At 38.5% G+C, this 15,638-nt stretch overlaps 1 protein-coding gene across 1 annotated transcript in view; it reads left to right on the top strand.

Annotated features, from left to right (window-relative positions):
* The window catches only part of WWC2 (WW and C2 domain containing 2), a 110,480-nt gene that overhangs the window by 90,802 nt on the left and 4,040 nt on the right, over positions 1-15,638 (top strand). The window contains exons 15-22 of the mRNA XM_085311314.1: positions 274-466; positions 2,224-2,388; positions 3,089-3,204; positions 3,453-3,645; positions 5,618-5,782; positions 7,916-8,008; positions 8,975-9,217; positions 15,084-15,211. Coding sequence (XP_085167440.1) covers positions 274-466; positions 2,224-2,388; positions 3,089-3,204; positions 3,453-3,645; positions 5,618-5,782; positions 7,916-8,008; positions 8,975-9,217; positions 15,084-15,211 — 1,296 coding nt within the window. The remainder of the gene's footprint in view (positions 1-273; positions 467-2,223; positions 2,389-3,088; positions 3,205-3,452; positions 3,646-5,617; positions 5,783-7,915; positions 8,009-8,974; positions 9,218-15,083; positions 15,212-15,638) is intronic.

Here is a 15,638-nt window from a genome sequence, read left to right as displayed (position 1 = left end):
ATAAACCAGAAGATAGCCTTGGTTAGAGACAGAAATAGCCAACACTTTCGTTACTACCTTCCTATGGCACAGAAATACCGTTTGGAAAATCTTTAGGCAAGGGACAGGGGAGTTTCTCAGCCTCTTTTCTCTTTTCCNCCCATCTCTGATTTGTTGCTGTTTCTTATCTCACCATGCAGTTCTCCTTTAGTTGATGGGGTCATTTTCTATCATGCATCATCCAGAAAACACTAGTTTAAATACAGGTAAAGTTCTTTGTTTTGTTCCCTGCAGGTATATTAGAGTAGCAGTGCTTCCGTCCTCAACTGATATCAGCTGTCTGTTCCGCACTAAAGTTCATCCTGCCATGGAAACCATTTTATTCAACGAAATATTCAGAGTAACCATTTCCCAAGTAACATTGCTACAGAAGACGTTGAGAGTGGATGTTTGTGCCGTCAGGAGGAGTCGTCGGGAGGAATGTTTGGTATGCAGTTTCATTAGTTCATTAGCGGCTTCTTTTGGGGGGTTATATTTTGGGGGGGGGGCACATTTGTTTATTTTGTCCCTGCCTATTCTGGTGGTCAAAGCTGCTAAAATTTTACAGTACCTGATGAAAAAATGTGATGCGCATCTTGGCTGTTCTTGTAATTTTTAAAATTTTACCTTTTTCTGAAACTCCAGAAACATACTTTAATCTTGGATGGAAGTTTTAGAATGTTTTATGATGATTCTGACCCCATATTACTCTTTAATTACAGATTGGTGTTCCAGCTTTGCAGTTTGTGTCTGTGTGTGTGTGTGTGTATTTGTATAAATAAAAAATCGTAAGAAACTGTACTACATTACCCTAACTGAATTTTAAAGCTGAATCCAATCCACAATATGTACAAAAAGATCAATGAAAACCTTCATTATCACAATTTGTCATGAAAAACAAAAGTTTCACAYGTTGTATTTTACATTAGATCCACCTTTTTAGTCTTTATGAGTTGTAGAAATAATAAAAGGCATGACTTTTATGGACTGGTCTACTGGAAGCTGGGTTTGCTTTGTGTTTACTTTTGTTCATCATCTTTTCCTAACTGTGGTCATCACGGTACTAGTGATGCTTCATTTACTTTCAGATTGCTTTTGTGCTGTCTGGTGCAACTCATTTTTGTTTTTCACCAAGAGTCTGACTTAGTAGCTGTTCTAGCACAGTGAGACTTTTAGTTATAACACCGTGGAGAGATGCTGAAATTGGTGTCTGGCAGGATTCATCAGCCCAGGCTGCTGGAAACAGCCTCTCAGTTTCAAAAATGTAGAAGTTAACTTAATGCCTGGGGAATGTGCTGGCCTTTCTCAGTGGGTTAGTGGCTGAACTCATCAGCTTGTCTGATGTGAAGAAAACCAAGAGTTTTCCCCTCAGGTAAAGGAATGGTCGCAGAACAAAAAATGTAGCAGAAGGCAGGATACAAAAGGTGAAAACACCGGTAGAGGTTAATCACTAGATCAAAAGAAAGAGTTGCGAGGAATGCCCCAAGCAGAGAGCCCTGGGCAATGTGACCAGAGTCCTGGCAAGAGCTATGTGCTCCGCCCAGTGGCTTTGAAGATCTTTCGCTTTACCAAAGAACAGAGGATTTTAATTGCCCAGGCACAGCCCAAGCACCAGTGCTTACAAGTTCTCCCAGAGTGCCCACTCAGTGGATGTCAGTGCTTGTCTGCATGAAGGGGTTTCTTAATGTCCTTTACTGTCATTTCATCTGCTTCTTCACTGGTTAAACCAGACAAGGTCATCTGTCATTGTTTGCTGCGTTGATGATTTTTGTGGTGGAACAACAGAAAAATTGACTTTTCAGTCAAGACTTGCTGTTCTGTAAGTTGATTCTACAGGTTCCACTGCCACAGCTTTTCACTATTGAATACGAAATAAAGCAGATAAATGTTTTTTGTGYATTATGGTGATGGAGAGGCTTTTGTGTGTGTGCATGAGGGGAGAAATTCTGCAGGCTGAAATAAAAATTGGTAGAATGGACAATATGAGAACCCTTTCATGTATTTTTTTTTCTTTCTTTCTTTTTTTTTTTTTTTTTTAACTGGAGCCAGGGGGAAATAGGAAGGTTGTATAGTTAAAACAAATTAAGATCCATGTCAAATTCATACTGCCTGTTTTACATGAAAAATACTGTAGAATTAATTTTCAGCTGTCTTGCAAGAAAATGACAAATTTAAACTTTTCTTCCTCTTTCATATTCTGTGCAGGCTGGAACTCAGATCAGTCTGGCAGATTTATCGTTTTCTGATGAGACTTGTACTCTGTGGTACAACCTGCTGCCTTGCAAGCAGGTTCCTTGCAAAAGAAACAAGGAACAAAATGAAGAATCCATATTTCTGTTAAACAAGCAGTCATCAGACTCATTGGACTTGGTGAGCAATGTGTTGGCTATTGCTGCATTATGAAGAAAAGAGCTGTAGAAYCTAACTGAGCCATTCTCTTGCAGACATTTCTGCATATAGAAACTTTATGTGATGAGGTCCTATATGGAGTTATAAAGTTATTCAGAAGTGTGAATAGGGCTGAAGTTTTTTAGTGGATTGTAGAACTGAACTCCAATTTTTGAAAAACTTCTACTGTGTTTCATTTTAAAATGAGTATTATTTAAAAATGTTTTTTATTATTTGATTCACATGCTTAAAGTTACTGCATTCAAAAATGCTGTGTATGCAAATTGTATGGTAATTTTTCTAGCTAAAGAAATCTTTCTGTTTTATACCTTCTTAAAAGAACCACATTAAAAGTGTGACGTTTAAGAACAAACTCTTTTTATCTAGGGACTTCACAAGTATGAGAGGGAAAAGATTTTACAGGCCAAGAGGATCATTTTTGATTCCGTTTATCATTTTAAAAGCAAAACACAAAAATACATTGTTTATAAAGAGAGTAAATCTCRATCAGTTAATGCACTACGCATGGAGAGTTCAAACCACTTAAACTTACGATCTGAGTCACACTTTTGCTGGTGTCAGGAGCACCAGGAAAATAGAGCTTTTTGTAAGAGTTGTCACTTTTTACCTAACATGGTATGTCATTTCATTCTGGTTTCTTCTTCCCTTTCCTTGTAAGCAGGATGCTGTGTCAGCTCTGCTGGAGAGGACCTCTGCTGAGCTGGAAGCAGTAGAACAAGAACTGGCTGAAGATGAGGAAGAGGAAGAACAGGAGCAAAGGGGCTCTGAGGAAGACTGGTAAAGCCACGTTTTCCCCTCCATGGTGCACGTCTGAATGATTCCTTTCATTTATTTCTATTCTTAGACTCATGAAAGGAGGAGATGGGGGTGGAGGAAATCTCATTCTCTTGTGTAGTCAATTTATTTACCTTCTTTTAGATTTACAATATCCTAGTTGTTCTGTTAACAACCTAGGCCTTCCAATAGCTTTCTCTGGTGGGTTTTATCAGTTCAAAAATAAACCTGAGTTACTTCTGTTCATACAGGTTGGAGATGCTTGCCGAAGTATCTGATGAAATTGTGGATGAAGAGGAAGATGGCATTAAGCTCACAGTAGAAGGCAGCTGTASCAGTGATACAGGGTTATGCATTGATGCAGCAGAGACAGATGAAGACAAGGGCAGAGAGAACAGCAGTGAGGCCCGTGAAAGCCAACAAGCTTCTGTAATACTAACATTGGTGAATATCTTACATTACACATTCCAACTTTATCTTACTATGTCTGAAGACATTGTTWAAAGAAAKATTTCTAAACAGTTAAATCTAGAAGTCTGCTGTGTCTGAGCATTTATAATTTGATGTGGCCTCCACTTGCGCCTCAGAACATGTGTTTAATGAAATCAGTGTGGTCACTTCTGAACTGTACATAGGACATGTAACAAACATTGTAGGCAGAACTTCTAAGTTAATTAACTAAAAAAGTCAATCTTCATGTTTTTATGTTGAGTAGAGAGAATATTCAAGATGCAAGTGCAGTCCAGTAACTTGTGCACGTTTAAAATACTTCTGTGCATCTRTTTTATTGTTTCCTATGTTTTTGATTCATCTGTTGGGTTTCCCGCCAAATAATAAATAGGGTGGAGCAGACGTCAAGACCTTTAAATCAGTGAGGGCATTTCCATATTTCTTCCCTTTATTCTAGGGTGTAAAATACAGAAACAGGTTTAGCAGAGAAGAGGAGGAAATATTAACAAATAGAAGATTCCAAAATGTGTAGCAAACTGTGTGCAGTTCAATTACCCACATGCTACGTATAATGAGATCATGGAATTAGAAATTTTTATCTATTTGCTATCAATAATGCTCCACCTTTCTGAAAACACTTTTAGTAAAGATTTAATAAAGACATCCCTGATGTTGTAGCATATACCCTAGAAATAAAAATTTTAGGACACCTTTCTGCATGCAGTAAATCTTGATGAAATATTATTGTGTGGATTAGACCTTCAGGCTCTGTAAAACAGAGGAAATGAAAAGACAAAGAATGACATCTTGTTCTTTCAAATCTATGACATTAAAAARTTTGACACCCCAGTGGACTTCCTAGAAATTGTAATTAACTTCCAATTAATGTGGCAAGATGCCAAATGAGCCAAGGGCATGGTATAAAAGGACTGAGTCTTCTGGGTAGCAACCAAATTTAGATCAAAGCCCTAACTTAGCAAAGGGACACATCAAGGACAGCGTCTGAAGGTTAGGTGCRCACACGTGTTTTGCTAAGCAGAGGCTGGACCTGGGCAGAGAGTAAAAGATGTAGCAGACCTTACTATAAAACCAGCCACAGTATAGATCTTGTGCCAGATCCTTTCAGGATTGCAGTTTAGGTCATTGTATTTATCATCTAAATGTTCAAAACAAGGAACTTCCATTAAATTACTCAGGTCAAAGACACTGCCCCAGCGCATATCAGTAACACCAGGTGTGCTAGCTGCAACAGTGCTTGTTCTAGCCCTGCTGTCGAGACGATTGCTCTGTGCAAGTATGGGCCGCGCCACGTATGGGGATGTTGGTATCTGAGGCTCCCTGAGACACGTGGAGCAACTATACCAGGCAGCAGGCCATCTCGGAGACAGGACTTAGTTATGTCTCTTCCCTGGGTCTCACCAAGCTGTTTCAGATCTGTAGTAATGGGAGGAGAGTGCCATAAATCAGCTCAGCTCTGAGGCTTGGGGGATATACAACAAGGTACCTGGAAGAGCCACATTGCCCGAGTTTCACCAGCCACCCCTTTCAGTGTGCGTAGGCACTGTCTCCAGTATGGCAGAAGCTTGCAGTCCTACAAATACAGAGCAAATTAAATATAAATGCAGAATTAAAAAAAAGTCTGTAAATGGGGGAAAAAAAAAAAGAAAGGAAAGCTTGTTAGCATTGTGGTACATCAGACCATTTGCAGGGTGGTGAGGGCAAAGGCTACCTTCAAAGACTTCTTTCCTCTACCCACCATACTGGTGTGTGTTTTAGGAATCTTTTTGTTTCTTTGCCTAGCACAGCTTCTCTCAGTTATGTGCAAGATGCTTCTTCTTTTCTCTACTGATCTTTTTTCATCCCCTATGAGATGATAACAATGCTTGTAAAATCAAAAGACATAAAAACTATGTGGTAGCATATGTGTGGATATAGTAGTTCTTATAAACTAAATTCCTTTTGATAGGTTGATAAAGAGACTAACACTGAAGAATCGGTTAATGAGAAGGCAGCAGTCCGACCCAAGGACAGAGCCAGCTGGAGCTCAAGACAGCGTCCCTTTGTCAGGAACAGCATGATAGTGCGTTCACAAACCTTCTCTCCAGGCGAGCGGAACCAATACATCTGCAGGGTAAGAGGAAAAACACTTGGAATGAAGAGCTATTAACTACAGAGTAATTTAACTTCTTGGGAATGATGCATTAATGACAGTGAGTCATGTACCAATTTTCCCTGCAAGAGGCAGAGACTGTGCTTTCTCTAGCTTTTTTCTTTYCCTAACTGACCTGATGTAGTAGAACTGGCATTCACAAAAGTTGCACTCTCTTGCAAAACACCTTTAAAAGGACAAAAATACAGCCTACTGGAGAGGCTAACTCAGATTCCTGTGCAGGCCATCTGCAAAGATGTGTTTCACTGTGTGTCGGCAACTGCACCTCTCTCACAGCAAACTAATCTGTAAAATCATAGAATAGACTTCACTGTAAACTGCCATTGCATTAACCTATTTTGATAATGTAACCATTTAAAGGTAACGGTGTGGAAGGAGCTCAGTCATCAATTTTGAATCTTACTTTGTATCTTAGCTGGTTTTAAAACTGGATAGCCTGCTTAGCAGGTGCATGATACTGTTCTAAAATCCTGCTGTAATCACATCTTTGAAAGGTGTCCAAGTGCTGCCTAGGGCTTGTGTTTTAAATGTGTCTTTGGCAACAAAGTTCCATAGTCTCTCAAGTTGCGCTAGCATGGAGAAAGATTTAAAATATCAACACTGTTGCAACTAAATTAAAAATAAAAATCATGTATTTCAAGATTTAAGCAAGAATTATTATCTCTATATAAATTTTAATTACAGAAACCATAAAAAAGTCTATTCTAATGTTCAGTTTCTACAGGCTTCCCATGCAAGTTTGCCTTTTATCTATCTTAATAATTTATGCTTTCACTCCAGTGCAGTGGTTGATGGTTGCCTTAATCATGTGGGAGTATTAAAGTTGGTCACTTATTTGTGATGACCRTTGGGCTAAAAGAAATCCACAGTATTTAAGTATCAAAATACTTAAATAACTATTCCATATATGCTCCATACTGAAATGCAGCAGATTATTATACACAATCTGCTGAGTTTGGATAGATTATTGGCTGAATCTAGAATCTAGCCTTTGTTTTAATTCCAGTGGACTGGAAATCTGTTGTGTTGGCAAAAAATTGTAGCCTTAATGTATTGCCTGTGGACGCCCTCCAGAGGAAGTAACACTAGATGCTCCTACAGTTTTGTTAGTATAAACTCCTGAGCTTTTTGTATCCAGAAAAGTTTTGGGCTTTTGCAGCTTTGAAACTTGCCATATTCATGCTGCAAGAAGCCAGAATTGAAAAGAAYCATGCATTTTCCCTTAAAAAGTGCTTCAAGGACATTGGTGATGATGTAGTTACCTGTTTGTATCCAGGGAGGAGTTGTCAGCAGTGTCTCCATGGTGAAAAGACAGATTTCTCTCTAGAGAAGTGTATTCATATTGCAAGAGGTTTTATTTCTGCTCCCAACCCCCAGTGAGTCCTATATACGTATGCTTTAGGGCACTGGCTTTATTGGTTTTGAAATGTCAATAGAATGATTCTTTTTTTGTCTGTTCTTTTCTGAAGAGCTGAAATAAATATCCTTCAAATAGATGCTTCTGTTTTCTTTGAAGGTTACTGCCACATATATTGATGYACCTAAAAGAATCAATTTACATTGATATATATGGAAATAATGCTATAATTAAGAAAAAGCAACTAGTGTGATGCCATGCATATTTCTGAGATGCAGGAAATGCTTCTGAAGGAAGCTATAGGCACACTCATACTTGTTACAAATTATAATATAAAAGTACTGTTTGTTGGACAGGTGCATATCTACAGTAATTTACCTTTCCTATYGTAAATTTGTTGAAAGCCTGCCGCAAGCAAATGAAATGCATAATTTATTTATGATCTGCAGTCATATAAAAGCCTAGCCAGTAATTTGGCTGTACAAAATAACCATAGTTACCTTGCTTGCATTCCTAAAGAGTCTACTTGGCATTCATTTATTAAGATCAATAGTTATCTTGGTCTAARAGTAGAATTTTACAGGTGCTTTTTTCACTGAAAGATATTTTCTTTTACACTAAGAATGACTTGCATGTATATCAACACTGAGGTTTTCTGGCTGCCTATATCAATACAGATGTATTCTCTGTGAAGATGCCTGCTTTATATCTGTTTGTTATCGTATGTATTTTGACAGTTGAATCGAAGTGACAGTGACAGCTCAACACTAGCCAAAAAATCGCTCTTTGTGAGAAATGCCACAGAACGGCGGAGTCTAAGAGTTAAACGGGTATGTGCTGCGTTACCTGGACATGGTTTCAGACAAAGTTGGGAAGAAGAGTAGTAAATAATTTAAACCATCTGCTTTATTTCAAGTACGTGAGCAAGCGAATGGAAATACCACACGTACCCCTGCAGTTCCAGGTTGAAGTCTGAACACTGATCTCAGGTGAAGGACTGAGATCAGTCCCTCCCCAGCAAAGCTCAGGTTGTTCTAGCTGTAGCTGAAGCAAGTAGTGAGACTACTGCTCCCACCTTCTTGCTGGCTCTGGTGCTCACCATCAAGGCATTTACTACTGCACTTCAGCTTGTTACCGTCTAAGAGATCTGAGTTAAAGATTCCTCATATTACCAAGTCACCCAAGTTGGCTTAAACTGCACAAAGGTCAACACCAGCAACATGTATCTTGAGCATATTGTGGTGAAATTTCAAGGATTCAGATGTCCTTTTAATATTGATTTACTCATAAGAAAGAAATACTGCCTAGTCTGCAATGGCTTGTCCTGCCCAATGTTCTGCCAAAAAATGCTCAGTGAAAAGGTAGTAAATAAATTTGAAATACAGAAAAAAAAATACATGTTTACAGAGTTCATAATATCAAGTGTTTGCTTAGGCCTTAAAAAAGCAAGTACTGATAAAAGTAAGTAATACAGTTGAAATCTATGGAGGACTCTGGATAGTTTTGGACTYATTCATAAGCGCAGTTGTGCTGTTCCAAGGATCAGACTTTTTTTTTTTAACCTGTAAATATATCATTTTACAATTGGTGTATGAAAATCTTACAATTATTCTTTAGCTACTGACAGAAGAATAATTCCAGAATAGACAGATTTTTGGACTTGGATCTCCTCATAGCAGCTTTTTCCTGAGAGAAAACAAAAAACAATTGAGCTTTTCTTACTGTATTATGTCAAGCCCTATGTCTATGACTCTCTACATACTAATTTTTGTTATTCTCTGTCCCCAATGATTCAGCCTGTTTGTCAGCCAATTATGCGAAGAGCTACACAAGAGCGCCCCATACGCACTTCCCTTGACTTGGAGCTGGACCTCCAGGCATCTCGCACACGCCAGAGTCGTCTGAACGATGAGCTTCAGGCCTTGAGGGATCTTAAAAAAAAGCTCGAGGAGATGAAAGGTAGAGGGGAAACAGACCTTCCCCTGTGTGTGCTAGAGGATGAGCGATTCCAAAAAATCTTGAAGCAAGCTGAAAAGCAGGTATGAGCAGCAATCATTCAGTTCCTTCTTTATTTGATGACTAGTATTCATTTTAGGAAAGYCTACTAGATTATTTTTGGCACCAGTCAAGTTGTTGTTTAAATGGAGGAAGAAATAAAAGATACGTACATTATCAGCCTGTTTATATATGTACTTKTATAGATATGGCATGCATTGAATACATGTATACCCCTATCTTTCTACAAATTCATTAAGTAATTTGGTCTATTGTGTTAAATATATTTACAAAAGTTTGTATTTACTTGCAGTTACATAGTGTAAAGAATAGCTCTTGATTAGTTCATACTACAGCTCTTAAACCTCGAATCTGCAACAGTATATTTTGAATGCCAGCTAAATACATTAATTAGGAGTAGAAACTCCACAAGTTGAAACATGAGGAATTTTGACTTATATATGAAAAAAGCTGGGGTTGTTGGGTATGGGTGTCTTTTCTTTTCTTAAACTGTGAGGTTGTTTATACACTGGATCAGGGGCCCAGAGAGGTTATAGAAACTCCACCCTTGGAGATATTCAGAGCTTAACAGCACAAGACCCTGAGCAGGAGGTTGGACCAGACGTGCTCTAGAGGCCCTCCCAACCCACATGAGGCTATAACCATCAGTTCTCAACAAGGAGAGGTTGCCAGTGAATTGAGGAGGGATTTGTGCTCCTCAGCTGTTCATAGCTGATGGAGACGAGAAAGTCTTTTGATGACGCCAAGTTATTCAKAGTAGTAAAATGGAATCCAATTGTAAAGAGGTGCTGATGGCCTCCTAATGTTTAAGTAACAGAGTTCATTTTAAAAAGTAAATATCAGTAAATAGTCTTGTGTAAAGGACAGGGGGATGATCCTAATATTTACRTATACAAACATGGGCTCTGAATTAGCTGTTAGGAGTGAGATATTGTCATTGTAAGAAATCTACAAAAACATCACTGCAGCTCTCAGCAGACATCCAAAAGCAAACAACACATTGGAGAATACTARAGATTTTGGAACAAAACACATCATCATTGTTCTATGGTGTATATATATATATGCATAAATACGTATTACGCTAGTAACTTAAACACAGTTCAGTTCTGGTTGCCCATCTCAAAGTAGATAATAAAACTAGAAAGGGTTGACAAAGTTGGTCAAAGGGAGGAAACAAACAGCTTCTATGTTAGGAATGTATAAGTAGAAGTCTATAAAGTCATGAGTGACATAAAGGAGACCAGTTAATCACTGTCTCTTGTAATACAGGAAGTAGGGAATTGAAGAGGTGGCAGGTTCGAAACAAGGGAACGTGGCACAGCATTTAGGTAAACTGCACAAATGTTTGCCACAGAACATAGTGGCTGCTACAAGTTTACGTGGGTTAAAAAAGCAGTTTGATAAATTCATGGAAGAAAAATCCATTAGAGGTCATTAAYCACAATGACATCACCTATTTCAAGAAGTCCTTGGCCATTAAATAGCTTAGATAACTCTTTCCCAGTATATTCTCCTAGCTCTGTTCTTGCTGTGTTCTACTCTCTGTCTGTCTGTCTGTCTKTGGTATTTGCTGTTGGCCATACTTGGTAGAGTTCCAAAATGGCTATAAAATTCTAGCACATTGTGAAGTATTGTGAAACCCTTGCAAAAATGGAGTGAAACAACACAATTTTAACATCAAATAATGTAACTATGCATTTTTTCATTTGAATTGATTGTGTAAACTTGATCTAAGATTTTGCCTGTAAAGTTGTGGTTTATGTAAAAGAAATATAGCTAAACTTATTTAAAAGTTTATAGTATATATCTAATGCTGAATGCAGGATAGAAATCATCATTTTAAACTGTTTCCTTTATTTAACACTAAGCCCACACTAAAGCTATTCCTGCTAGTACAGAGCACACCTCTGCATCATTTAATACTATAAATATTTTGGTTTTTTACTTTCATACTTTAAGTTGTTCTTCCAAAGTAGCAGATAGGTTTGTATCCAGTATTTACATCTCTGATATCACTGATCAGCATCRGTGACACACACTGTGATGGGGAATAAAGGGAAAAACATCCATTCCTAAAATATATGTAGGCTGCAGCACAGCATTTAAGTCCTCCTTCTCAAGCTAAAAGCCAGAATAATGATCGCAGCTATGCCATTCCTTTGAAGAATACTTACAAAGTTTCTAGAAACATTTCCACTGTTAGTATCATTGCAGCCTTCCCCTGTGGAGCAAACAACCCTGCGAATGCTATACTCTGCTGTTAGTGTCTCCTCTTCAGTTAGTAGAACCGAAGCAGCAGCCTAGAGAACATTGTCATAGATTAGTTGTTAGATCCTGCAGGCATTATCGTGGCCCAGACTAATGCAGCAGCTGGAAATGACAGAGAAATTGAGGCAATCTCCAGTGAAAAATGAAACCACGTATGTGGGGAATGTTGAAACTCAGTGGCTGCTTCCTAGTGTGCAGACACTCTGCTTGAAGCCAAATACACAGACTCCATACCTTCCCTTCCTAAGTACAGCAAGTATACAGAGCCCACTAGTATCTGCAGATCAGAAAACAGTGGGTAATTCCTGTATAGCAGAAGCATTTTCTCTTGTTTAGATAGCTTTTCTGTGAAAAACTGTGCAGTGTTTTGAAGTTCAGTTTCAGTCTTAAGTTCTCATACAAGTAACACTTAGAGTCCTCCAAAGTACTTCTTCACTGTGTGAATCCAGAGAAGATTCCCGTGAATAGTTTTAAATATCTTTCTTACGACTTCTCAGTACATTTTCCATGTCAAGATAATCTGTAGTTATGACATTAGTACCACAAARAGGTCCTTTTCCAAGTGTTTTGGTGTTTTATACAATTAACTGTTTCTCTTCAGATTCACTTTCTTTTTATACAAAAAAACACTGAACAAGACAAGAATTAATGTTTTAGTTTTGAAAGTATTCCTTATATTTTATCTTATGCCTAAGTTAAGTGCAGATACAGTGATTCATCTGTCCTCCTCTTTAACTGAAGCTGTACAAACCTGGCTGAGGCCAGATTTTGGCACTCAATGAGTGGCCAAAGTATTAGTGTGTCTTTCTATTAGAAGAAAGAAGTTTTATCTATGCTGTTAACCTGAAATGTGGTACAGTTTCAAGCATCTCCTGGATGATTAGGGGGAAGATAAAAGTAGAAATTTCTAACATATTGTATGTTTATTGCTCGATAAATATTAGCTAGGGAAGCTGATAAAACCTACAGCTAATGACATATGTAAAATAATACATTTCCAGTTGTAGTTTGCAAGTTTATGTTCAATAACTAATAGGAAAAACAGTGTTTATAGGTTAACTTCATTTTAAAATCATAGGTATTTTGGAATGGAGGACTAGAACTTAACAGTAGTATAAGCTGACTGGAGGTTTCTGAGATGGTGGTGTTCTTTTGTAAAATCGTTAGAGTGCATTTCAAGAAGGCACCACTATGCTGCTATAAATGAATTTCTATAGAAACCCAGTATGAAACTGATAGCGTGGGCTAACTTTCTTTAACTGGTTGTGTTGTTGTTGGGAGTCTACAAGGGTGAACTTGGAGATAAGAACTCCTAAGTAACAAACCAACTTTGTGGCTTGGGGTATGTGTTTTAATATGAGATAACAGAATAGCATTTTTGGCTTAAATGCCTAAAGCTAAGCACCAAAAATTAGTATCTCCAAAACTTAAACTGTTGAAGAGCATGAACTGTTCTTACTCAATTTTGATGGCTGACAAAACTCAAAATACAGTAACATTTGTGTAGCAGTCACCAGAATTTAGGGTGAAGATAAATGTGCACACGCAGCATGGCATTGCCCATGCCATGCAACCCACAAAAGGGGTGGCCTTTTATCTATGAGACAGATGACTGTCCTCCCCCCCCCCAAAAAAAAAAAGGAAAAAGAAAGCTGCTGTTCAAAATACTGTACACTCAGAAATCACTGACAAAGTTGAAATAACTCTTAAAAGTAATAATCTATCACCAAAATGGTGGATGGTACAGCTGTGAACTAGTCTTGATGTGGCAGTGTTTGATATAGAAATACGGAATAGAGAGAGCAGTAGGGAAGTACAGAAATACTGYTACTTACTGGTAGTTAGCTAGCTGCTCAGCAGTGGTCAGGTCAAGAAAAGATCCTAGATCTCTTGTACCAGGTGGTTGTTCCGCTTACTGTAGCGATTGCCTTGGCTTTGGCTCGGCTGCAATGCAAGTAAAGAATCAGCCTTTATCCACATGCAAAATCCGTGCTTTTCAGCAGCTTAAGTGAACCTCTCTGCTAGGACTATGACTTAACTACCATTAGGACTGAGAGGGCATTGCTGGGTAATCAAAATCTCCAGCTCTAGAGAGAAGCAAGCCAGAAGGGACTGCTGAGATGGAAACGATTATAACTAAGACAGCCTTTGGGAGCTCTTATCTTTCCCCTCCTATTTAGTCCAGATCACTTCAGCTGTTATTTGCAGGATCTGATAAAGGATTCATGGGTTAGGAAAGGCCTGCTCCTAATCTGAGGTGACAGAAAATGCAAAAATACATCCTTTGTCTACAAAATACTGTTGACTTTGTATCTCCTGCTTTCAGTTTTTTAATCCCATATCAAGGACATAAAACTAGGATTTAAATAGATCTGACTAGAAAATTTGTATGTAGTAACACAAATAACCTTGTTAATGATGACTGACCATATTTCCTATCCATGTTGTATTAGTTGTATGGCCCTAGGAGTTGATGCTAGTAAGTTTAGTATCATAGAATCATAGACTCAGTAAGGTTGGAAGGGACCTCTGGAGATSATCCAGTCCAACTGCCCTGCTCAGCAGGGTCACCTAGAGCACGTTAGACAGGGTTGCGTCCAGGCGGGCCTTGAAGATCTCCAGAGAAGGAGACTCCACCACCTCTCTGGGCAACCTGCTCCAGTGCTCCGTCACTCTCMCAGGGAAGAAATTCCCCCTCACGGTCAGGCGGAACTGCCTGTGTGAAGCTTACTTCAGCTTAACTTGGTTTTGTTTTATACTCTTAGAGCATGCAAAGCATTCTCATACTAGAAGGTTATGTGAAAAATAATAATTCAGAGAAAAACAGCTATTTTGATTGTTTTGTTTTCCATACTAATCTGTTAAATGTAGGCATTTTAGTGTGCTCTGAAGCAATTATTTTCTTGTATAAAGTTACAGAAMACCTCTGAGTTGAAGTGCATGCTAAAGCTAGACTTCCAGTTGGTTGAAAGCAATATAAAAACATGTCTTCGATCCCTGGTGCTTCTTTCTGTGGCTACTGCATCTCAGCATTGCTTTAACAAAAAATGGAAGTGTTATTGCGTGTATTAGAATAGGCRTATGTTTGAATAACAGGTTAATTTAATTTCTCTTTAAAACAGGTGTCTCGTCATGAATAAAAGTACAAGTAAGAGTTCATGGATTTTTACTTTAAATACAAGGATAACGAAACCTGGATGTATACTTAGAGAGCATGTCTTTTTGTCTGTCATGTCAGATCAGGGACAGGCAACTTTGCTAACACTTCTGGTTTCCTGTTTTACATGGAGAGAAAAATCACTGTCTCAGTTCTAAAAAGACATTTGGTTAGACAGCATTTGTTCATGCAAATACAGCTATTGTCTTGCTATACCCTTAAGAAATAGCTCATTCAACCTTATGACAACTGGTAACCAGCTGTCATAGCATGGCTTTTTTTCTATTTATTTTTTAGGAAAATTTCTGTTATCTTATTTAAGTGCCCAATTCATAGGCCTGTGACAGGAGTCTTTTATTTTGCTGACCCTTTGTACAGAGATTTTGCTTGACACAGGTCGTTTATTTGAAATGAGCAGTTACTCAGTATTATCAAAATATAGTCATTTTTTTCTTTTACAGGCTGAACAGTCAAAGGAAGAACAGAAGCAGGGTTTAAGTGCAGAGAAACTGATGAGGAAAGCTTCCAAGGATGTATGTCGGTTACGGGAGCAGAGCCAGAAAGTGCCACTGCAAGTGCAGTCATTCAGGTATGGCCTGTTCTGCTTTTTGGACTCTTTTTCCTGCAGTAAAGTAACAGAAATTATTTCAAAATATAATCCAACATGCTCTGTGCTATTATTTAAAAAAACATCACTCAGTCTTGGGCTGCAAGAAACATCATTCGTTTCTAACACAGCTAAAAGTTGTGGATTCAAAGGACCAGGCTAACATGCTCATGCGACAGAAGTGGCTGTRTGTCAGCTGAGCTGTGGAGGGGCGAAACGCTTCATGACACTATGCTGCATCTGCTGTGGGCTAAGCATATTCATGACCTGTCACCATGGCTCACTGACCCGTGGTAAGATGCCTCTGTGCTTTAAGTAACACAGACTTTTTCAGTGATGCCAGGTGCCCGAAGCACATCAGCCACTGAGGAGAACTGGACAGTACACATTTGATCAGGAAACTGGTGAA

The sequence above is a fragment of the Rhea americana genome, unplaced genomic scaffold (genome assembly GCF_003343005.1).
Source record: "Rhea americana isolate MKP2758 unplaced genomic scaffold, rheAme1 scaffold_34, whole genome shotgun sequence".
NCBI lineage: Eukaryota > Metazoa > Chordata > Aves > Rheiformes > Rheidae > Rhea > Rhea americana.
Note: the sequence above shows the minus strand (reverse complement) of the source record. Positions and strands in the feature narration are given on the sequence as shown.